The 25,087-nt window shown below is 41.8% G+C and overlaps 1 protein-coding gene and 2 long non-coding RNA genes across 18 annotated transcripts; 2 read left to right on the plus strand and 1 right to left on the minus strand.

Moving 5' to 3' along the window:
* Window positions 1-9,506: 9,506 nt before the first annotated feature.
* Window positions 9,507-12,244, plus strand: LOC117605158 (uncharacterized). Of its 8 annotated transcripts, none has more exons than XR_004581614.2 (5): window positions 9,507-10,030; window positions 11,311-11,457; window positions 11,628-11,730; window positions 11,838-12,003; window positions 12,103-12,227. It is a non-coding gene; the product is annotated as an uncharacterized LOC117605158 (long non-coding RNA). The 8 variants fall into 8 exon arrangements; XR_004581611.2 differs by having other exon boundaries at window positions 9,761-10,030; window positions 11,838-11,985; window positions 12,103-12,244; XR_013063607.1 differs by lacking the exons at window positions 9,507-10,030; window positions 12,103-12,227 and adding an exon at window positions 10,037-10,149 and having other exon boundaries at window positions 11,838-11,976.
* On the minus strand, window positions 12,060-15,981 carry LOC117605156 (uncharacterized). Of its 8 annotated transcripts, none has more exons than XR_004581592.2 (8): window positions 15,831-15,981; window positions 15,010-15,331; window positions 13,304-13,527; window positions 13,025-13,140; window positions 12,694-12,811; window positions 12,496-12,588; window positions 12,361-12,414; window positions 12,060-12,186 (listed from the first exon to the last, which is right to left on the minus strand). It is a non-coding gene; the product is annotated as an uncharacterized LOC117605156 (long non-coding RNA). The 8 variants fall into 8 exon arrangements; XR_004581598.2 differs by having other exon boundaries at window positions 13,304-13,491; window positions 15,627-15,963; XR_004581591.2 differs by having other exon boundaries at window positions 15,627-15,963.
* On the plus strand, window positions 14,623-24,998 carry LOC117605155 (uncharacterized). Of its 2 annotated transcripts, XR_004581590.2 has the most exons (10): window positions 14,623-14,685; window positions 14,758-14,961; window positions 15,061-15,382; window positions 22,737-22,961; window positions 23,089-23,145; window positions 23,223-23,285; window positions 23,364-23,441; window positions 23,913-23,987; window positions 24,115-24,352; window positions 24,496-24,998. XR_004581590.2 is itself a non-coding variant. In XM_034326141.2 (9 exons), the coding sequence occupies exons 2-9, from the start codon at window positions 14,872-14,874 to the stop codon at window positions 24,243-24,245; spliced, it is 1,041 nt and encodes a 346-aa protein (XP_034182032.1). In that variant the 5' UTR covers window positions 14,623-14,685; window positions 14,758-14,871; the 3' UTR covers window positions 24,246-24,998. The 2 variants fall into 2 exon arrangements, 1 of the variants encoding a protein (XP_034182032.1); XM_034326141.2 differs by having other exon boundaries at window positions 24,115-24,998.
* Window positions 24,999-25,087: the final 89 nt, after the last annotated feature.

Genomic DNA, 25,087 nt, shown 5'->3' on the forward strand with positions numbered 1-25,087 from the left:
CTCCTCCTGAAAAATTAGATAGAGATAATATACAGAAAATTGTAGATAAATTGTTTATTACCAATAATGACAGAAGTCCGTTGCACGAAGATGTAAGTGGTGGTCCTGAACATGATAGTAAGTCACAGGACGATTTAAACCAGGACACAGCAGATCCGGAGGAAGAGGAATGTATCACAGAAACTGAAGTGATCCTAGCTGCTAGGCGCCTTAAACCTAAAAAGGCTGCGGGACCGGATGGTATTCCATCAGAGGCCACTAAAAAGATAGGAATTTGTGCATCTAGATACCTTGCTATGGTTTTCAATACATGTTTTAAAACTGGCTACTGGCCGACCAGATGGAAGACCGGAAGATTGGTATTGATACCGAAAGTTAAAGGGAATGCTAGCACATCTGAAAAAGCCTATAGACCGCTCTCCGTCATCTCCTGTGTGGCGAAAATGCTTGAGTATATCATCAAGAATAAGTTACTATGCGCTCTGCAGAAATGCAATTTCGAGAAAAACCAATTTGGTTTTCGTAAAGGCCTTTCCACCTTAGATGCCCTTTCACAGCTGCAAACCTTATGGGACAGAGCCCGAAGAAAGAGAAGGCACTGCCTATTGGTCCTTTTGGATGTGCAAAATGCATTCAATTCTGTTACCTGGGAGAGCATATCACAGGACATGAAACGAAGAAATTTCCCGCCAAAACTTATGGCCTTTCTAAATAGCTACCTCGATGATCGGTGGATTTTGTACGATGCTGCGGAAGGTATGATTAAATTCCAAGTATTCGGAGGGGTCCCACAAGGATCAGTTATTGGTCCTCTTTTATGAAATATGGTATATGATGGTTTGTTACGTATCAGACTCAGAAGAGACGTCTATCTGATTGCCTATGCAGATGACGTAGCTATTGTTATAATAGAAAAGGACTTAAACAAAATGACGGAGCTGGCTAGAGTCACTATCCGGGATTTGACAGAGTGGTACACTAAGCAGAGCCTATTGCTCGCTCACCATAAAACAGAAGCGATCTTATTAACTGGTAGAAAGGTCCAGGGTGGGTTGACGATTGTATGCGAACAAACACAGATCCAGACTAAAAAGGAGGTAAAATACCTAGGAGTAACTTTTGAATCGAACTCTACTTTAAAGGCCCATCTGAGAAATGTTACTGATAAGGCATACAAGTACATAAACTCGTTATCGCAATTAATGCCAAATATCGCGGGCGCTGGTACCGTGACAAGAACACTTTATTATAGAGTGATTGAATCGGTAATTATGTATGCTGCCCCTACCTGGGCTGAAGCCCTAAATTTCAAGCTAAATGTAAGATTGTTGCGCAGTACACAGAGGACTGCCTTAATACGCCTGACAAGATCTTATAGGACAGCTTCGTTTGAAGCCCTATGCGTATTAGCCGGACAGCTGCCACTTGACTACCTGGCCCTGGAAAGGGAAAGCATATATAAAAAACGTAAACAAGTAGATCAGATGGAAAATATAGATGTACCAGGAGCGACCGATGAGAGAGAAAAATCTTTAACTCAGTGGCAAAATGAATGGAACACGGCAACAAAGGGTAGGTGGACGTATACCCTTATACCGGATATTAAAGAATGGCTCTCATGGGGCCCAAAGATACTGAGTTACCATATGACGCAAGTATTGACTGGGCACGGATGTTTTGGCTCCTATCTGGAGCGATTCAAGAAACAAAACAACAGTATATGCTGGTTTTGCCCTGAAGAAGTGGATGACCCCAGGCATTTCCTCTTTTACTGCGAACGCTGGGCAGCGGATAGAGAGGCACTTAGGGCTCAGATTGAGAGCCCCTTTAGCACAGACAACTTTATGTTATTATTAAAAAATCCCGCAAAGCAAACCCTAGTAGTAGATTTTGTGACAAAATGCCTGAAAGAGAAAGAAAATTATGAAAGAACCCGTAGTAGAACACAACATAGATAGGCTTATAAGTGTATCTCTAAATAATATCGGTTAAGTGGTCATACCGGTGTGTTTTCTCCATATTCCCACAACCTAATTGCCTTGGAACAAATCTGAGAATGGAAAATAAGTGTTTTCAGCTACTATACAAGAAGTGGATTATTTACTACTCTAATGTCGCATCTAGAAAATTTTTGAAAATATGGATACTGTTGCCAAGGAACAAAACACAGAGCGCAATCTGGATGTCAATGGTTTAAAAATACTTAATATTAAGTAAAATCGAGTAACACACCTTGAGAGGACCTGTAAATGTAAGTAACCTGGCGTAGCGACGTCTGAGGAAAATATATGAGAAAATATTGCTCTGGTTAAAAGTAGCTCCTTATTTCAGTTTTACTTTCTTCTCTGACTATATGGAACTTAATTTCCGTTTCTGAAGTTTTATTTCTTTACTTTGGATTTAGTTTTATTTGATTTCTGTTATTTGTTATAAATACTGACGAAAGTAGCCAAAAAATTTTAGTGTACAGTCCCAGTTTCTAGTACCTTCTTCGGGTGAGTAATGATCTACAAGATTTTAGGACTGTTAATCGCTTTTGGGAAAAAAAAGAAGCAAATGTTTCCCGGGAAAGAGGAGAGCCAATCCGGAGAGCTCCCTGATGAAATGCTTGATAGCGGTGCCGGGGGGTTTGTACGGGCTACCAGGAAAGGGAAATCAAGGTGGGTTTTTTAATGGGTAAATCATATGGGAGTCCCATAGTACCGGTATCATGACACCTAATACGGTCTGCGTAAAGCATTTTTCCCCCTCGTTATAAAAAAAAAAAAAAAAAAAAGATAGGGATATTTTAGGATTAGGAGCAGGTGTAACAACCCGTGGAGCGCGGAAGCGCTTCGCTCTCAAAGCGCGGATGTGCAAATTAATAAAACTATTAATAATTCAGTTTATCTGGTCTTTAATATTTCAAAGTTCAACTTTAAACAGATCTTATGAGCTTTAAGAATTTGCTGTGCGAGAACGATCAAGCGACAAAATCATTCTGAACGTTCTACGCTTGGCGGAGGAGATCTTCGCGCGTTGTCGGTCGATGCCCCTTCCTTGGTGGATCCTAGATCCTCCATCAGGATCACCCCTCGTCCAATGGTGGAGGAGTCCACCCCGTCTCGTGTGGGCCCCTTCTCCTGGCTGTGGTCCATCCTCAGGCGCGTAGAAGTGGAGGCGCTCCGCCAAGACGCTAGAACGTTGCAGCGCACATGTGCTACGAGAAAGCGTGGGACCCAAAGAAATTAGGAAACGACAAGACCTTGTACTTATCAAAGCAACTCTCGAGGAAATTTACGATCCTCTCAGAGTGCATGAATAGACAGGATATCGGAAAAGACTTCGTAGCTTTTAAGGACCGTTCGTGACTTGGTCGAAAACAACGAATTGGCTATGGTCTATCATAAATTAGTCTTTTAAGAACTTTCGAAGTGAAACTATTCCATTCTCTGGATTTCCGGCCTTCTCTCAGCTCGATCACCCACGTCGAGGGGTTTACAATTTACTCTTTGTCTATTTATATAAACGTACGCACAGACGATGTTCGAATTTCGCTCTTAATTTATGACCATCGATACAAAGGTCCTCGAAGAACATTCAAGACATATCGATACGATAGACTATCGATAAATATTCCCATGGCAGTGTCGTCACACCACTCTAAACATATTCACGTGATAACATTTCACGTTACAAACCTAACATGTATCAAACTATAAAACACAACCAGTATTTTGTAATATGACATCTCTGCAATATTTACAGATTCCAGTTACTAGATGTTTTAAAGTTCTCGAAAGTCTACTCTTTCGAAAATTGTCGTTACTAAGTTGTCGATCACCTGGCGAGGTGATCCGATTGTTGCCCTGATGACGTCGCCAGTCTATGACTGACAGAGACGACATCATCGGGTCGTTGGCCCGAGTAAACACTCTCTGTTTTGACAGGAGCATGACAAAACCTATTTCCGTGTTTCGCCATAAAATTTTGAGGGGAAACTTCCGAAAGGCCCCCCCCCCCCCCCCCCCCATACCCCAGGACAACCAACCTTCGGATTTATAGTAACTGAGGGACGAGAAATCGAATGAGACCATTTTCAGAACTGACAAATAAACCGTTCTCGAGATATACAGGGTATTCTAAAAGTGTGCGATCCCCTTGTTATCTCAATAAGAATGCATTTCCACGGAAAATTTCTAAAACAAAAGTTGTAGGGGTCGTAAAGTATTATCTTGTAGTGACCTTGAACTTAACCTTGCAGGTTAGGGTTAGGTTAGGTTAGCGTTAGGGTTCCACGGACCTGGCCAAGTGTACTGGCTGGGCGGGTAGGTGATACCCCGACGTGGCGCGTCCCCAGGTGGCGGATAGGGGATGGCTCGCCATGCACTTTTCGGAGTCGATGAAGGGTAGGAGTGAAATAAAATAGCTCCCGCGGACCAAACACCAAGGAAAGGAAAACCCATCAAAACCTCCCCTGTGACTGGGGGATAGAATACAGACACGGTAACCCCTGCCTGTCGTACAACGCGACTAAAAGAGGGGCGCTTGCTGCTGTCGAAGTAGCCTCGCAGATGACCCGGGGCGATGCCGGTGGGATCTACGGATCCTGGCAGGGCCTCTCTTGCCGGTAAGGCCTGGCTCGGAGAGGCGAAAAGGTGGCTACGGCGTCGTTGAGTTCTCCAGAGGCCAGGCTGCGTGGCGGTCTGGTGCGGGTAGCGAACCCGGAATGCCCTAGCAATTATACCGTAACCCAGTGGTCACGTCTCGCTGGAACGGGGGGCTTGCCTTCATCGGCTCGCCCGCGAGGATGACAACCTCTATAAAAATCCCTAGCCCCAAGCTACGGTGCGCGGTGAGGAGGGCGTGCTCGGAGTAAGCGCCGGACATGGCTGCTGGGTGCATCAGTCTCTAGTGGCCAACCCCGGGGTACCTGGCGACCCCCCGGATGTACTAGCCTTACCCGGGTAAGGCGGCTCCGCCCGGGTGGACCCACGGACCGACCCACTCGTCGGAACACTATGGCTGACTTGAACACTCTAAAAAACACAGAACGGGATAATTCGACGACGGCAACAGCGACGGACCGGGACATGCAACAGGATATGGCGGTACTGACCAGCACCGAGGGGAACGCGAACTTGTTCGCTGCTCCCCGCCCCCAGAGGGCTAGAAGAGGGGCCTTGCGACCCCGCGGAGGTAGGAGCTCCTCTGTTTCGGGGAAGAGAGCTCCGAGTCCGGTTGACAGTGGGGAGGACTCAGATGAGTCCTTTGTATCCGCTGCCTCACTGGACCACCCGTCAAGGAGGGGGGGGGGGGGGGTCGCGGAAGGCCAAGGAAAAGCTCCTCGCGGCGACAAGGGATGAGGCGGGGGTCAGAATCTCCCCGGCTAGGTTGGGCACTGTTTGGGCCAAATGCCCCCTCACGGCGCTGAGTAAGATAGCCACCTCCGGAAGGATCCTGGTGGGCTGGTCGTACGCCAGGGTCGAGGCGCTGCCGGCGCGGCCTTTGCAGTGTTTCCACTGCCTCGAAAAAGGCCATGTGAGGCAGCGGTGCATCTGCGAGGTGGACTGGTCCGACCGCTGCTACGTTTGCGGCGAGTCGGGCCATAAGGCCGCCACATGCAGCGCCTCCCCGCGTGCCCCTTGTGCACCGACTTGGGGCGACCTGCGGGGCACCAGTTGGGGGCGAAGTCGTGCGCCCCCTAGTCCCGGAGGCCGAATAGCAAAAAGGGCGCCGTCCAGGGGATTGTAGCAGCCCCCAACAGGCGCAGCAGCAGCCAGCCAAGGCTGCTGCGCCCTATAAGAAGAGGGGTGGCAGACCTGCCACCCCGAACGGAGGAAAAGCTGCGGAGGCGGCTACCTCCAAGCAGTAATGCAGTCCATTGGGCCCATAATTCAGGGCAACCTGAACCACTCTGCCAGGGCGCAAGATCTTCTTCTGCATCACCTGGCCGAGTGGAAAATTGGGTTGGCTGTGGCCGCGGAGCCGTACAGGGTCCCCGACAGACACGACTGGTTCGGGGACGACGACGGCTCCGTGACAGTGATTGTCACCGCCCTTGCCCCGCCCCCTACGCTTATAGAACGGGGGCGGGGATTTATGGCGGTGCTGTGGTGCGATACCGCGGTGGTGGGCGTCTATTGCCCACCCAGTTGGCCCCTCGCGGCGTTCGAAGAGTGTTTAGACCGGGTGGGAGACGTGGTTTCCCGTTGCCACCCCCGGCCGGCACTCGTCCTCGGGGATTTCAACTCCCATGCCCAATCGTGGGGATCCCCGAGGACTGACGCGAGGGGTGAGGCGGTACTCGAGTGGGCGGCGGAATTCTAGCTCCGGCTGTTGAACTGGGGCTCGGTCAGCACCTGCGTGCGCGTTCGTGGGGGGTCGATAGCAGACCTATCGTTCGCGACTCTCTCGACCGCACGCATGTTGCAGAGTTGGAGGGTGGTGGAGGAGGCGGAGATGCTTAGCGATCATCGCCACATCCGCCTCGGATTCTCCACCCCCGACCGTCGCCCACCGAGCGGCCCACCGCCGCGGTGATGGGCGCTGAAGAGGCTTGACAGGGACGCGCTGATGGCCGCAGCCCTCGCTGTAACCTGGCCGGAGCAACCGGTCGGTCCGGTCGCGGATATAGGGGAGGAGGTTATATGGTTCCGGGGTACGATGAAGGCGATCTGTGACGTCGCCATGCCCCGGACCAAATGCCTCCTCAGACCTACTGGTGGTCGGGCGAAATTGCCGACATTCGGCAGAAGTGCAACGTCGCCCGACGCCAGTGGCAAAGGGCCCGTCGGGGAAGGAACCGCAACCCAGCGAGGGAGGAAGAGTTGAACGGGTGCTACCGTGTATTGGTGGTAGCCCTGCAGCTGGCCATCAGGGAGGCTAAGTCCCGGGCATGGCAGGAGCTCCTCGGCTCTCTGGATGCCGATCCGTGGGGGCGCCCTTATATGTGGGCGATGGGCAAACTAAGGCCCCGCCGCCCCCCGTGACGGAGAGCCTCGACCTCCAGTTCTTGGGCCTGTAGAATGGACCGACGACATGGGGGTCACAGAGGGGGAGCTGGCCGGGGCAATTAAACGCATGGGGGCTCGGAACATCGCTCCGGGCCCCGACGGCGTCCCCGGCCGAGCCTGGGTATTGGCCCTGCGCGTCCTTGGACCGCGATTGAGACGCCTCTTCAGCGCCTGTGTCAAGGAGGGGGTATACCTCTCGGTGTGGAAGCTTGGACGACTGGTCCTGCTTAGAAAGGAAGGACGGCCCGCAGAGAGGCCCTCCGCGTACCGGCCCATAGTTTTGCTCGACGAGGTCGTGGAGCTTTTAGAAAGCGTTATAGCTGACTGCCTCGCCGAGCACCTATCCCGGGTAGCCCTTGATCTAGCTGAGTCGCAGTACGGCTTTAGACGGGGGCGCAGCACCATTGATGCGAGCGATTCGCTGCGCTCCCAATGCGACTCGGCCACGTCCCGGGGCGGGGTGGCAATCGGCGTTTCGTTAGAGATAGTGAACGTCTTTAACACCCTGCCCCACGGGACGATACTGGGGGTACTGGAAGATGAAGGGTAGGCTCCCCGAAGGCACAGTTAGCTGGGGAGGACGGGGCGGTGGGCCTTGATAATTCTGCCCACCGCCCCCAACAGGATGAGGGGGGAAGGTAGATGTAGTAGGGGAAGGCTTCGGCCTCCCCCGGGTGATAGGATGGGGAAGAGCTTTGGCTCCTACCCAAGGCAGATGTAGTGGGATCGGACAGGGGGGAGGGGCCTGACCCTCCCCCCATCGCAGATCTAGCGGCTCCTTTTCGGAGTCGCTGGGCCGCAGGTGGCCAGTGCTGGGACCCCGGTCACCATTCCACGCGGCCCGAGGAGTAGCCGGCGTCAGGTGTGGCCCCCGGCGTCTGCGGAGTTGGCACTAACGGGGAGTGTCAAAGGTTAGACCCTCCCCCGTGACGGGGCGCTATGTGCCAAGGGTGGTTGGGTCCCGGTGTTGTTCCTTAGTGGCCCCGCAGCCCTTCCTTACCCCCTGTGCGGGTCACCGTGGGGGTTTTAGCCGGAAAACCCGGCACTACACCCGGCCTCTCCCCAGGGGGACTGGGGACGTCTTTGGAAGGTTTCCCCCACGAAAAAAAAGAGCGTTAGGGTTAGGTTAGGTTAGGTTAGGTTAGGTGTAGGTTAGGCGTAAGGCGCCTGGTGGGTGTAGTCACTAACCCACTCAGGGTAGCTGTTTCGTCACTAACTCAACATTCCTTACGCCGACAACGGGTCAGTTGCCACTTGGAGGGTGGCCGGCTAGTCGGGAGTGAATTTATTTAGAGCAATTGCGCCCTTTAACGCAAAAGCGAGTTGCTAACCCACCAAGGCTCAAGGAAGCAATGATGAAGTTAGGACTGGTTAGATTAGGTGGAGTAGCCTCGGTTGCACCGCGGCGGACACAAAAGTGGGTAAGATTCGCACCCCTCCCCGCGGCCAACAAGTTGGTCGGCGGTGGGAGACTGAGGGTCGGCTGGTCCTCACCACGGGTCGGGGCCCTGGCGGCTCGCACCCTGCAGTGTTACCGCTGCCTGGAGGCTGGTCATGTCAGGCAGCGGTGTCTCCGTGGGGTCGATCGCTGCTTTAACTGCGACGATTTCGACCATCCAGCCAGCGCCTGCACGCCCCTCCCCCCCCCCCCCCCCCCCCCCCCGGCCGCCGATGTCTTTGAAAAACGGAGGTTATAAACGTTTACGGTGGTAAAGTTCCTTTGAAATTAACATAGTTTAGGATTGTTTTATTAGAGTCTAACGGGATAAGGTTTACGCGATGTTTGTTCGCGTAACATTAACATATTCGAATCGCGAGCCGTGGATAATTCGGGGCTATTTCGCGAGGTGGCGTGTCAATGAAATTTCGCGATAGCGTTACAACGGAATTTACTAAATTTCTTGAACAATTGTTGTACATGATATTAATTACATGTAGTCTGACAATATATTATGCCAACTATATTTCTTTTTTTTGGTAATTTCCGATACTTCACAATCTTTTCGCGAAACACGTAGCATATGACAAAATGTAACGCGTTATGCAGCTGATACGATAAAACTGTATTTTTGACGTATCGACAATTTTTGATCGACGGAAGGTGCTTATCATAAAAAATAACAGTGATTTCCAGTAAAAAGAGTAGTCGATCGTGGAAATGCATGGAGGAATAGAGGAATTGTCGATTTTTCCAGTTTTCCAAATTTTATTACGTCGTCTATTTAAAAACTTATTTTTCATGATAAGCACCTTCCTTCGTTCAAAAACTGAAAAGTATTTGCGATTTCTGGAAAAAAAGACATGAATCATGAAAATACGTGGAGAAGTAGCGAAATTATTGATTTTTTCAATCTTTTAATATTTTACGGCGTCATCTTTAGAAAAATTTATTTTCCACGATAAGCACTTTTTCTTGTTCAAAAATTGAAAAGTTTTTGCGATTTCCAGCACAAAGAAAGGTCGATTACAAAAATTCATGCAATAATAACCGAATTATCGATTTTTTCGATTTTATACAGTTTTATTGCGTCTACTGCATAACGCGTTTTCTTTCGTCATATACACCGTATGTTGCCAAAAAATTGATAAGTACGAAAGATTGCCAATAAAAAGAAATGTCATTATCGTACTATATTGTCAGACTATTCGTAATTAATCATGTCCTCGTTAATAAAGTACCTTATAAATGCTTTCTATTCTGGATTAGGAATTTCAAAAGTTGTCAAAAGATAAAAGTATTGTATTTATGTATAATGTTTTCAGAACTGGAAATTGACATATTTGTTCTTGGATTTTCAATCAGCAAATATGTATCTGTTTTTTAATATAAAATTATTATTATTATTTCATTTAGTTATGTAATATATGAAGTGCTTGGTTGAAGAAGGTGGACGTCCTGAAATCTGCCATTGCATATAAACAAATAGTCACTGATTTGTATAAATGCTTCTGCATAAAAAATATAGCATATATATGACATATATCTATATATATAACTCTAAAATAGTGTCAAGCATATGATAAAGTGCATATAAGTAAATATATATGATCCAATTTTAGAAATACGTTTTATTCAAATTCATAACCTAAAAAGTGGTGACTGAATTGCGATGCGTTTTCTACGCGGAGTATCCCAAGGAATTGATTTGCATTAGTAAAAAATATGCAGTTCTATTTCATATTTTTGTATTAGCTATTTCTTTGTTCAGTCTATAATGTCTTAAGAACTATTGAATTGAAAAATTGCATTTTGAATTAGAGATGCATCTCTTGAAATGTTCCTTAATTATTTCTTACTGCACATTTAATATTTTGTTTCGAAAACAACGTTGCTACCTTTATTTAAAAATTTAGGTACCAAATAATACCTAAAAAAATGGTTTTTATAAAAATATGAACGAAGGAGCATTTAGTTATGAACAATTATTAAATATTTATTTAATTTTAAAACAAAATTCAATAAATAATGGTTTAAAGATGTAAACAGCAGTTAAAAAAATATTTCCTTGGTACAGATTTGAACTTTTAAATCTTTAAACAATTTAAAATTTATATTGTATGTCATAGTAAATGTGTAAAGTTAAGTAAATGTATATATGTCATAATGAAAATAAGTAAAAAATCGTACATGTATACATGTACCAATAATAAGTATCAATTTATGTATTTACTTAAGACTTTAATAAAAATATTCATTATGTATTGAAACGTTTACAATACCTAGTAAATGCGTTCTCTTGTTGGACAATGTATGCATTTGTTGCAGTATGTTAATAAAAGCATACTACGGATAGTTCAAATTCTTTATGCATGTTTAAAAAGTGAAAATAAAGATAACACGTTGCTTAGTAAATTAGGAGATACATAACACTAAGTAGAAATAATGTTTAAATCTGTTGGATACTGTACCTAACCTATCCTATATTTATTAATTAGTTCAATCTGATATTATAAATTAATAATAAATGTACACCACTTTTTTAAGCTTGGAGTGATATGCCAAATTTATAAGTAATGCGGTTAATGTGCACATCTGTTAGCAGAAATGTTCATTTGAATCAGTGTTTTCTTATTAGTGCATACTATTAGAAAATCAAAAGTAAAAAGTGTGCTACTTTTAATAAAAAGAAAGTGTTAATTTGATTGATTGTGATTATCTCACAGTGTAGCAAAAGGAATAGAAAATTCATGAGATTTTAGTAACAGTATTAACTGTATATATATATATTGAAATCATCCTATGTTGAGATTAGAAACTTTCTGTTTTTTGCAATAATAATCCTTAGCAATGAAAAAATACAAAATATTTTTTTAGCGGTATCAATCGGGAGACATACTCTACAAGATGCAAAAGGTTTCGTTCCGATCGGTCCATCCATTTCGGAGTAATCGGTGAACAGACATAGGAAAAAAAAATAAATAAATATACTGAACGAATTGAGTAACCTCCTCCTTTTTCGAAGTCAGTTAAAAAGAAATAAATTCGTACATTAATCCATGTTTATAGCATGCATTTAGTGAATTTTTAAAGTTATTTTATGCTTCTTCAATTCAAATCATAGTTTTGACCACAATTCTGTCTATTTGTCGAAAAAGTTTTGTAAAATCTAACAATGTACGTACTTGCTTTAGATATTGAGTATGCAATAAAATACCAGGACGAATAACAGAAATATGTTCTCAAAACAGAAATGCAATTGCGTTCTTGCAAGATATATCTGGAAATATGATTAAGGTAAAAAAGCATTCAATCTTATTGTCTCTAATATATTGTCTATGTCAAAATGCAGTTGTTGATTATACATATATGATTACATGTCATGTCTTTCTCTTTATTTTCAGTGCTTGATCAGACATAGAAGGAGAAATGGCAACAAAGATATTATGGAGTAAAAGTATTAAATAGATACACTGAAGAAATTATCCAAGCAAGACGGGTATTATATTAGATAAGTTTACTTAAAAACAATGTAACGCCAACATATTAGAAGTAAATAGTTTAATAAGGGTAGATGAAGCTCTTGAACTTTAATTTTCTATTCTAATTTCCATAATATAGAATTTAAATTACATTTCACATTGTTTTCTTCTTTTTTCAAATAAATAGTTTTGTAGCAATAAATGGAATTACGTGGTAGTACTATTCTGGAGACGTCTCACTTGCAGCAGCAACTCCTTCGTCCAGACCATTCTTCTAATTAATAACATGGAAACAGAATACACCAAAACGAGATTAATTTTAAAATACTATAAAATATGTATATTATAAAGTATGTGATATCGTGTACTATCTATATTATCTTTCTGTAAGCACCCCATTGTATTTTATATCAAAATTAAAGATATGAATAAATAAAAGATTTACCTTCCATTAAATTCTGTTCATTAATTTGACTACCACTTATACAAACGTCAGTATCTGAAAAACGGACTTAATTAATAAAATAGTATTTAAAAACTTGAACATCGTCTGAAAATGTCACTCAAGTTTAAAACATACCATCTGTCATACCATCGACGCTTAATTGAAATTCCAGTAAAGACTTTGTGCAAATATCACTGGGAGTGTCATTAGATGGTGATGAAATATCACCTAAAACAAACAAGAACACATTAAACATGAAATCAATAAAATTTACTATATTTTTTAGACATAATCTAAACATTAATAAGGTAGAGTTGGTGGTTAGATATTTACCCTCTATTGCTTCTTCCTTGTTCCTGTTTCCTAAATGTACACAACACTTGTTTTCTGTTATCTCCTCGACTTTCTATACATACATTAATGTTATCCGTTGAGGTTGATGTAACATCATCTGTAAAAGATTATATACTATAATAATTGACGTGTTAAATAATGAAACAATGAAGACTGGAGTAATTAGGAACATGTACCAAATGTTACATTCATGCGAGTTTCATTATATACATAATGTTCATGGCAGTCTAGAAACGAATTAAAATAATTTTAGCTTCATTTTACTTGAAGCATAAGTTGAACGTAACATAGTTAAGGTATGAAAACGTACCTCATGACACTTTCTGAGTTGTTTTGCAATCGTGGAATAAGAAACACTGTTTTCTCCATATTGCTTTGTACATGGTCTTAGTACGACATTCACATAAAACAGTAAACTGAAATTCCCTGTAAATTGAAATCATTTTTTAATCTAATAATGTGAGATTAGCATAACAAAAATTATCAATAGTGGTATAAAATGCTTCTAGCATATTTTGTAGATTATAAGTAATAATAGCCAGTATAGAAGAAAAGTATGTATAAAACGTTAATTTAAAATAATACTCACGTTTTTCGTTGAGATTATAATCGCATCTCTTAGATCTAGATCAATCTGGACCGGGGTAACCAGGGTAACCAGAGAAAACCATTGTCTTAACGGCCAAATAACAATTACCATACATACATGTGTTTTGTTTCTTAATCAAAGAACGTACCATTGGATAGTCGGATTATGTTTCTGGAATCTGTTTGAGACTGACAAATATTTTATATTTGAAAATACTATTTTTTCTGAAAAAAAAAAAAAAAATTGTAACATATTAAGGTCAATGTATACTATCGACGTGACAAACAGGAACCGGATACTACAAACAATAGGTCGGAAAAAATAACAAAACGCCAACGATACGTGTGTCGATGTCGACGGTGCGTTCATTCTACGTTGCTCATGCATGGTTCGTCGGTAGTATGAAATTATGTTTAACAGAACAGGTTATCTGCATAAGTGATACCTATGTAAGTACTTATAGTTGACACGAACTTAAGATTTCACTGTCATTCTAATCCTCAGTATACAGCTACTTTACAATTTCTAAAATTATGAAACTCAACAATTGTTTTACACGTATTTACAATATATCCTTGTATAATATTTCTTCCATATATTTTTGTTTATCTTTTTGAATATTTTATATTATAAATTATTGTGATATATCTCTCACAGATATGAAATGCAACACAAAAGATGGAGATTTTAAGAGGTGAAAGAAATAATACCTTTGTATACGTTTATGAAGGGTATTCTTATAATAAAGATTCTAAGAATCCGAAGATCTACCGTTGTTCCAGTCGTCAAACCAACAAATGTACAGGAACATTAATTCAAAAAAATGAACGTTATTTTGTGCAAAAACCACACACCCATCCTAACAAGCCGCAATGTACAGAAATATTAAAATTAAAATCAGCGATGCTGGAGGAATGTAGTATAAATCCTTCAGTAAATAATAAAGACATCTTTGACAATATTTGTCGTACAAATCTTGATGCAGCAACATATATTTCATACAACAGTATGAAATCGATAATGTCAAGAGAGAAGAGAAAATCTCGACCATGTTTGCCAAAAACTGTGCAGAGTGCACATGAAATATTAAAAAATTATGATGTCCTGAATGAAATTTACAAGGGATGTGCAATCTCAAATAATAACAAATACGCATTAATTTTCTCTAATACTATATTGCTAAGTGCATTAGAAAATGCAAAAGAAATATATATGGATGGTACTTTTTCGGTAAGTATTTAAGAGAAACCATTCATGTGATTAATATTCTTCAAGTAATGAAAGTCTTTACATTTTGATGATTTTTTATCTCTTATTAGGTGGTACCACGAATTCCTCCTTTTCATCAACTGTACACAGTACACATACGGTACAATGACACGGTATATCACTATTAATAATTCTTGTTACACTTATCTCACGTTATCAGATTAAAAAATAATACCAATTTACAGGGAATCGCTACCATTTTTGTTTTATGTGAATGTCGTACTAAAGCAATGTACACAGCAATATGGAGAGAAATAGTTTCTCTTGTTCCATGATTGCAAGACAACTTAGAAACTGTCATGTGTGATTACGAGAGAGCTGCTATGGAAAGTGTACAAGCACAATTCCCCAGGGTTACCATACATGGATGCTGGTTTCATTTTACTCAGGTAGAATATAACTGTTTGCATTATTCATGTATTTTTTGCATAACTTACCTCCTTGAAGTGCTTAATACAGAATTGAATAATCCTTTTCTTATTATTCAGGCTGTATTAAGGAAGTGGAAGAATTTGGGGTTGCAAGGAGCACCAAAAGAGATTCTGTCAATGGCTATGACAATGCCTTTAGCTCCATCCGATATGTTTCCAGAAGCATTACATCAAATTCAGTTAGTCGCTGATCGTTTATCCGACACATATCCAAATGTTCTTATGTTTATGGCGTATCTAAGAAGTGTATGGCTACCTATTTCTTCGAAGGTCAGCGTGTATGGCTCAGCAGTCAGGACTAACAACATTGTTGAATCCTTTCACAGTGCTATAATCAGAAAATTCAAGGCTGTCCATCCAAATTTTTGGTTTTTCATAGGTATGAGTATGATTATCATTTATGTAGTTAGTTTATGTTTACCATAAGTAATAGAATGAGTACACAATGTAAGGACAAAGTTGAAAAAAATACAGATGAATTGTGTGGAAACATAAGTTATATTGTAGGAATAAAATGTTTCAAAAGGTATTATACTACAATAAGTGAGCTCTGTATTTTGTTTTTCATATCTTTTCTAATATAATATCACAGAGAAGTATATTATTTATAATGGAGAACTTACGTTTTTTGTTGAGTTTATTGATAGGTGACTGACATTCTTACTCCAATTACAATTTTTTTTTTCAACATGATTAATGAAAAATGTATTCCATAAGCAGATTCATAATTTAATGTTACGATCATTATCCTTATGTATGTTGGTTATATCGTTAATATTCTAAGAGTAGGCTTTAAATGAATATTTTCGGGTGCTTCAAATACGTACATCGATAAACGCTGTTGTGCGTAGCATCTTCCCATACGTGGTAATGGTATACAGGGTGTCCCAGAACTGGGGTAGGAACGGAAGAGGGATGATTGGTGAGGTCATTCTAAACAACTTTTTCCTTTGCCAAAATGTTGGTTAAGGCTTCGTTTTCGAGTTATTATCGAAAAACACTGGCCAATCAGAGCGCGCTGTTAGCGCGGGCCGAACCACGAGAGTGTTGGGTATGTTCCGCGCGGTCGTGATCAAGTGCATCGGCACCACGCCGGTGTAATAGGATTCGTTGTTCATGAGTAATCAATAATTCGATACAATTATTCTATTCTTTTTTTTATTCATTATCCGATGCAACTTCTATTCAACGAATCCCATCATACCGACGTAGTGCCGAGGCACTTGATCACGACCGCGCGGAACATACCCAACACTCTCGTGGTTCGGCCCGCGCTAACGGCGCGCTCTGATTGGCCAGTGTTTTTCGTTAATAATTCGAAAACGAAGCCTTAACCAACATTGTGGCAAAGGAAAAAGTTGTTTAGAATGACCTCACCAATCATCCCTCTTCCGTTCCTACCCCAGTTCTGGGACACCCTGTATATGTATGTTAGCGTCAGCACGCATGCAAGGGTCGACACGTGGCAGAGTCAATGCATTTGGGGCTTTGACCTGCTTTTCAAGGACTCTAACCGACTTCTCGGGGTTCTTTGTAATGTCGATACCCCGAGCCATATGTCTGTCATCGGACTTGGGCCGGCGGTAGTTGATTGGGGTGCGACGAATTTTAAGAGTCGCGGATGTTTTGTATATGGAATGGCGATAGAGAGTTCGATCGCCGAGCTTCAAAGAAACGCGGATGTGGCCGATGACCCAAAGTCATGGTGCTGCGTGGCGCGTGCAGAGAGATAAGAATTCGAAATAAAGGATCTCGCCACGGAGTGGGGAGGGTCCGGGGACCCTCTGGCAAGAGGACTGTGTCAAAAGACACGGCACTTACCCGAGAACCTCGGATCGATCGTGATCTTTCTGACATCAGAAGTGGGATTCAAACTTAGTCACTTTAAAGGGAATATTGAAGTATTCGATAAGTACGCGTGTACAAGCGTGTTTTGGTATATCTGCTAAAATATCACTAACATTTTGTTTGCTTCGCGCACGCGAATATCGTAAAACAACATGAGTGAAACGGACGCGACACCTTCTATTGAGGATATAGTGCGTGAAGTGATGTTGAAACTTGCTAGTGTTGTACCGTCAAACAATGCTCCGCCGCCTGTAATTGGCAATAATATAACAGTGCCAAATCCATTGATGGAAGCAATACCCGAGTTTGGTGGTAGCGAGTTGGGTGATGATTCAAATGTGTGGTGTAGTTTGGTGGAGGAAATTACGAAGAACGTTACGAGCCAGCAACGTTTATCCTTGGCGACGCATGCACTCACAGGGCCCGCGAAAAGATGGTACCGAGAGTGGAAAGGAAAGCCGCGTACGTGGGACAAGTTTCGCGAGGATCTGTGCTCAGTATTTGTGTCCGAAAAAAGACTGCATCAGCGAATGCTTCGTGCGGTTACGTACACGAGTGACGGAGCCGTTTCATACGCTGAATATGTCCGTACGAAATTAATGTATTTCGAACAGACGCGTGTGAATTTTAAACCTGATGAACTAATAGAACTCGTTATTGGTGCGATCACGGATGAAAGTGTCAGACAGGCAATGATGAATGGTAACCATCAGACTACCGCGTCCATGATCGTCGGAATTACGCAATTTGGGAAAACAGGTTGTGAAAAGAAAACTGACAAAGGAGTTGGAGAACGTGCAACCAAGGGGCCACATGCTTCAAGGAAAAGATGTTTTGTATGCGACAGTGATGACCACGTGCAGCGACATTGTCCGAAAAAGGCTAAATCTAAACCAAGCGGGGATGATGGCCCAGTGAGAAAGATAGTAACCTGCAGTTTTTGTAAGAAGAGAGGCCACGAGGAGACGCGTTGTTGGATCAAACAAAGAACTGCAAACACCAGTCGGGAGCAGAAAAACGCTCAAGCAAATGTCTGCCAGACAACAAACATGAAGTTGACACCGATCCTTCTGCGGAATACGTTACTTAATTGCCTTATGGACAGTGGTGCGAATTGTTCCTTGATGAGGGAAAGTGTTGCGAAACGTACGGGTTGCAATGTGACACCTTTTGTTACGGTGGTGCGAGGGCTGGGCAATAAGAGTGTTTCTACGATTGCCAAAACTACAGCGGTAGTGCAATGTGAGGACGTCTCCCTGGAACTGGACATTTTTATTTTGCCAGACGCGGACGTTCCATATGAGGTTGTCATTGGAAGAAATGTACTGCGACATCCAGATTTGAAGATGGTGACCGACGTTGACGGTACTAAACTCCAGCGCATGCCAGCATTCACGGAATCAGAGCAATATCCGGCAGGAGAGCAATGCTGCACAATTGACGACATTGGGAACGACATGGATGGGTCGCTGCGTGAACTTTTGGGCAGATACCAACACATGATCGCGAGGGGTAATCACATACGCAGTGTCACCACCGGTGAGATGCGAATTGTAATTCAAGAAAATAAGGTAATAAATTATCGCCCCTATCGTTTGTCGTTTGCTGAGCGAGAGAAAGTTCGCGAGATAATTACCGATTTAATGGAAAATAATATAATACGCGAAAGCACTTCGCCTTATGCGAGCCCGATCCTTTTGGTTAAAAAGAAAAACGGGAAGGATAGAATGTGCATTGACTATCGCGCTCTAAATAAAATCACGGTAAAGGACCGCTATCCGTTGCCTCTAATAGAGGATCAACTCGATCGTCTCGGAAGGGGAAAATTATTTACCACCTTGGACATGGCGTCTGGGTTTTATCAGATACCGGTTGCAGCCGATTCTATTGACAAAACAGCTTTTATAACTCCAGACGGTCATTTTGAGTTTCTCCGTATGCCTTTTGGGTTAGCTAACGCACCAGCGGTTTTCCAGCGGGCAATAAATAACGCACTTGGAAATTTGAAAAATAATATTGCTATCGTTTACATCGACGACATACTTATACCGTCCGAGACGATGGAGGAGGGATTAAGATATTTAGATCTAGTATTGCATGCCCTCTCGGAGGCCGGATTTTCTCTCAATATGGAGAAATGTAAATTCTTTAAAAAAAATATCGAGTATTTGGGGAGAGAGATATCTGCTGATGGTGTACAGCCTAGTAAGGAAAAGGTCAGGGCTCTTGTTGATTCACCGACGCCGACAAATGTAAGACAGGTAAGGCAATTTATGGGATTAGCCAGTTACTTTCGGAAGTTTATCCCCGAATTTGCCGTGCGGACAGCGTGCATCTCTAAACTTACGAAAAACGGTCAACCCTGGTGTTGGGGGTTGGAGCAAGAAAATGCACGACATTTTATTATCGAGACTCTCACCGCGCAACCTTTGCTCACGATATTTGACCCAAAGCAAGAAACTGAGCTGCACACGGATGCGAGTGCAATTGGGTACGGTGCTATTCTTTTTCAAAGGATAAATGGGGATTTACGGGTCATTGCTTATTTTAGTCGGCGTACTACACCAGCGGAATCTCGGTATCACTCATACGAGTTAGAGACGCTCGCGATAGTAAACGCGTTGAAGTATTTTAGAGTATATCTATTAGGCATCAATTTTAAAATTGTGACAGACTGTAACGCTGTGAAAGCGACTCGGGATAAAAAGGACTTGTTACCACGTGTTGCCCGTTGGTGGGTTTACTTACAGGATTATTCATTTGACTTAGAATATCGGAAAGGGAAATGCATTGAACATGTTGATTACCTGAGTCGAAACCCGCCGAAAGATTATCGAGTAAATGTAATATGTGAGGGTTCGTGGCTAGAAATTGCTCAAGGGAATGACGAGGAAACAAAATCCTTAATCCAGAGAGTTTCCGCGGGAGAATCCGTTTCCAGTGACTTTGAAGTGCGGAATGGTATTTTATGCAGAAAGATATTAAGAGATAGTGGTCGGACGGTATTTCGCAGCTACGTACCTAAGGGTAGTAGAATTGGATTGTTGCGTCTTTATCACGACGAAAATTGTCACGTTGGCTATGACAAAACGTTTGACCGGGTTGCACAGAGATATTGGTTTCCCCGAATGCGTAATTTCGTGAAAAAATATATTGACCATTGTATTACTTGCACCGTTGCTAAACGTCAGTCAGGACCTAGACAAGGATTTTTGCGATCTATTGAAAAGAAAGCAATCCCTTTCGACACAGTACATTGCGATTGTGTTGGGCCGTTTGAAACATCGAAGGACGGTTACAAACATATATTGATTATTGTAGATGCGTTTACCAAATACGTACAACTTGTTCCGCTGAAAACACTAAACGGTCCAGAAACCCTTCAGGTTTTTCGAGATCGATTAACTTTATTCGGTACTCCGCGAGTATTAATCCTTGATCGCGGAACAAATTTCACCTACAAACCTCTAGTGAAGTTCGTTGAGAATAACGGTGTTCAGTTACATTTTATTGCCACGGGAGCCCCTCGGGCTAATGGTCAGGCTGAACGATACGTTTCTACGATCACTAACCTTCTTACAGTCGAAATCTCAAAGAATACAGATTGGCCGAGCGTGATATCAAAAATTCAACTTTCGCTTAATACGACTGTGCAAAAGTCTACAGGGTTCTCACCAAGCCGGTTACTGTTTGGGATGGAAAGAAGCGCGGGTAACGCGGTACTTGCTGAAAGGGAATTGCCTGATAATAATGAGCGCATTGACATTCTAAGAGATAGAGAACTTGCATCTGCACGCCTTGAGAAGAATGCCGAAACGCAAAATATAGCAGCGAATAGCAGACGTAGAAACAATATTAATTACGCGGTGGGGGATACTGTTTTTGTGCGACCAAGCGATACACGTAGAGCGAAACTAGAGATGAAATATGTCGGACCTTATAAAATTGTACGAATTTTGACGAATGATCGATTTGAAATCGTTGGCACCAGTGGTAGGCCGCAGGTGGCGCCGAAAGACCGACTGCGTCCCTGGAAGGGTGAATGGTCTGGTGATGACAATGATAATGATGAGGATAGTAGAAGTGCGGATGAACCGTGTTAGCGGTCAACTATATAAATAGTTTAATTTGTTTGTACAGTGGTAAAATAAAATACGTAAAGCTGTAGACATTTATTGTATGTTTATTTGGTTGGGAGATACGCCCTGTTTAAACATTCCTTGAGATACTTTAGGTGCAGTTGCTACGAGAACACGTAACATCGGGTGTTCGACTATTTGGTGTATTAAAACTGAGGCTGTTGGGTGACACTTACAGGTGTAGTCATCGTGGAGATAACGGATGGAAGACGTCAATGTCGTGTACGGAATATAGTAACGCTATGAGTTCGACAAAGTCTATATCATGGGTGACATAAGGCCACGGACTTGATATAGTGCGAAGCACGGCGTTTGAAGGGTACACGAATTGTACGGAACGTAGGACGTTATGACCTTATTGGAACACTTGCGGTAGAAACGTTTGGCGGTAGCAGCGGCAGGGCACGAACGAGGTGCGGAGCTGGGAGCTATGCGGCCTGGAGACGTTGTTTTGAGCAAGTTTGGGTGCCTGATTGAGGTGCATAGATAATCCAGGGTACTATTAGTGTACTCTGTGGAGGAATTCTTGAATTGTAGCTTCCCGAGAGCGTGAAGCAGGTCAGTTTGGCCGTGTTAGCGTCAGCACGCATGCAAGGGTCGACACGTGGCAGAGTCAATGCATTTGGGGCTTTGACCTGCTTTTCAAGGACTCTAACCGACTTCTCGGGGTTCTTTGTAATGTCGATACCCCGAGCCATATGTCTGTCATGTATGTAAATTTAACTGATTGCTATATAGTTATCACAGCACCATTTAAGCAGATGTCGTTGCCCGACATAATCGTAACATTATGGTGAAAAAGCATCTATTTTTTAAATTACGAATTTTGGTACAATTCCGTAATATTTTCTTTTTAAAAATTAGGTATAAAACGCATTGATTAAACAATGTAACAATCTATTAAACAGTAACGAATAATTACATTTTAGAGAGGTATACATCCACTGGTATTATCTGTAATACACAAAGCAGCACACCCTCGATTACGCTCGGAGTCCTCTAGGGAAAATGGCGGTCTAAATCCAATTCGCCTATCTGTTACTAGCATCCCCGTCGCGGCGCCCGCTCTCATAAATAAAAACTTTAAGATATATATATATACAGGGTGTCCCACAAGAATTTCCATCCCGTGAAGGGGTGATACCTGGGGTGATTCTGAACAACATTTTCCTTTGCGAAAATGTTGTTTGAAGCTTCGTTTTTGAGTTATTAACGAAAAACACTGGTCAATCAGAGCGCGCCTTTAGCGCGGGCCGAATCACGAGAGTGTTGGGTATGCTCTACGTTCGAGCACTTGAGCACTTGATGCGTGGTGCCGATACACTTGTTCACGACCTCGGCTCGAACGCAGAGCATACCCAACACTCTCGTGGTTCGGCCCGCGCTAAAGGCGCGCTCTGATTGGCCAGTGGTTTTCTTTAATAACTCAAAAACGAAGCTTCAAACAACATTTTCGCAAAGGGAAATGTTGTTCAGAATCACCCCAGCTATCACCCCTCCACGGGATGGAAACTTACCTGGGACACCCTGTATATGTATATATTGTTTTTAATTTAATGATTTATATTGAGGATAGTATTTCATATTTTACTCATTTTTTATGTAATTTTAATTATTTCGCAGTGTACCGGTGCGCCGCGATGTACCGGTGCGAACCACAGTTTTAGATTGTAATCAAATATGTTCATTTTTCTAATTATTTTAATTACATAAACTTAATGTGTTTTTTTTCATTCTTAAATATAGATAACTTAACAAATCTAATTGCGGATCAGGAAACAAATTATAAAAGATTATTAAAAAATGAAAACATAAGGAGTATACGAACACGCACGAATAAAGCAAAGGATAAGAAAATAATAACATCACAAGAAAATTTAATGTCTGGGACACTGCCATTAGGTCAATTTTTACGTTTCTTTAGCGAAGATCATAAACAAGAACACTACGAGAACGATTTAATGTCAACAGGTATGCTTCGAATTCGTATAAATTATACTCATGCATATTATTTATTACGTAATTTCTATGAAATAATACACAACACTGTATTTTATTCTGAAACAAAATTTATTATATTTTACATGTTATATTACAGATCCTAACGAAAATGATAAATGTAATGAACTTCTTCCAAAAACAACATTCTTCGCAGGTATTTCCTTTTCAGCAGAAGCAATATATATTTTGTTCATTATTTTTGTTTTTGTTTACGTTCTTTTATTTTTTCAGAAAAGGTACCCACCGCGACCGTTGATGAATGTAATGAATTTCCAAAAATAACATTTGTTACAGGTATTTTCTTTTCAGCAGAAATAATATATATATTTTTCATTATCCTTGTTTTTTGTTTACTTTGTTCTACTTTTTCAGAAGCGGCAAATATCGCGTCTGTTAATAAATTCTACAAAAACCAGCCAACACAATTTAACGCAACTTCCAATATAGAAGGTATATATCCTATGTTGTAGCTTACATTCCTAGATAGGAACCTTATATTCCCGCTCCGTGTGCGTCCGTCTATCGTTGCATTTTATTCCTCAGCAACTACATGTGCTAGAGATACAAATTTGGTTCCGTTGGAAAGGTCTTGATGAGAAACGCTCAAAATCGTGGCGTTTGTATTTCTAGATAGTCGGAGTCAAAAGATATTGAGACTTTATCACTTTCCGTAGAGATACATGTAAAAACGAGGTCGGAACAGCTTGCACGCCAGATGCACGCATAAACTCCGTGGGTTCCTAGATAGCTACGTGCAACAATATCTTTAAACGACAAAATTGTTTGTCCACTTTTAAAACCACGTGCTAATATCAGCTATCTAGGAACACACGGAGTTTATGCGTGCACCTGGCGTGCAAGCTGATCCCACCTTGTTTTTTCTTATTCAATGTTACTATTTTTATCTGTATCGTTCTTTAGATCATAGCGGCGTAATGTTGGCTGAAGATCGTGTACGTACCCAAAACGTACACGCAATAACTGCAGATGGAGAGAGTACGTATATACTGTTTATTAATTTCAGAATATTAATATTCTGTTTATTAATTCAGTTTGAATAATGTTATAGAACATAATTTAATTTGAACGACAGTTACATGTTCTACATTTTCATTTTTTGTAGATAAGAATTGGCAGAAACCTGTTTCAAGTATAGAAACGCGTAGTAGTAACATGAGCCCCCAAGTTGTTTTGGAGAAGATGTGTATCCAAACACAGCGGCGTAAATCTTTACGGAAGACAACTTCTACATAATAATTATACTACCACATTAATGTTCCTGCACAGCAGGCCTGGCCAAGTAGGGGAAAACCACTCCTGAAGCACACGTTCCAGTTCCACTTCCAACGTTGCTCCTTCAAGTAAGATGGAACGGTTCCGACTACCGTATCTCCGTCTTTCTTAGCGGCCGGACTGTCTCCTCAGAGAGACGGTAGTCGAAACCGTCTCATTTCTAAATATTCCAATACTTTTTCTGATTGGTCTGAATAATGAAATATTTTAGATGAACTGTTTTAATCGAATGCTATGAATTTGAGATTTGTAATCACCATACAAGTGATACAAAATAGATGAAAGTGAATAGTAAAATAAGTACTCTGATATTACAACTTGTTTTTGTTATTTATAAAATCTTACTCGACAAAAGTATTTATTTGCATGTAGAAGAAGACAATGTGAACGGTTAATTAAACTCTATATTAAGGAAATTACAGTTCAAAAGTCTCATTCTTTCCTATTAATTTATTTACTTAAAATATGCTAGTCAAATAAGATAAGATAGACTAAGTAGACAGTATGATAAAATAAATAAATAAGTAAACAAGGTCAATATGTAAAATAAATTAATAAAAAAAGGTAAAGTAAATAGCTGAAATAAGTAGATAGATAAGTTTATTAAACTTCCCCTGCAGGATTGCCTGGGGCTTTTATCAGGAGCGTTCCCAAACCTGTTACAAAGCTTTTAATATATTTTTCCATTTTCCATTTTCTTACTTTCTTAACTATCTTACTTGTTATTAATACTATAGTGTTCTACGTAGAAACTAATTTGTACCATGTTAGCTAAAATAAGAAAATAGGTAAAATAAATATAT

This window comes from Osmia lignaria, chromosome 3 (assembly GCF_051020975.1).
Source record: "Osmia lignaria lignaria isolate PbOS001 chromosome 3, iyOsmLign1, whole genome shotgun sequence".
Lineage (NCBI taxonomy): Eukaryota > Metazoa > Arthropoda > Insecta > Hymenoptera > Megachilidae > Osmia > Osmia lignaria.

Bases quoted from the DNA above. Each gene is read 5' to 3' on its own strand.
- LOC117605155 (XM_034326141.2), top strand. From the start codon at position 14,872: ATGTGTGATTACGAGAGAGCTGCTATGGAAAGTGTACAAGCACAATTC. The intron at 14,962-15,060 runs GTAGAATATAAC...CTTATTATTCAG, and splicing joins GCTGGTTTCATTTTACTCAG to GCTGTATTAAGGAAGTGGAA. The intron at 23,146-23,222 runs GTATTTCCTTTT...TTATTTTTTCAG, and splicing joins AAAAACAACATTCTTCGCAG to AAAAGGTACCCACCGCGACC.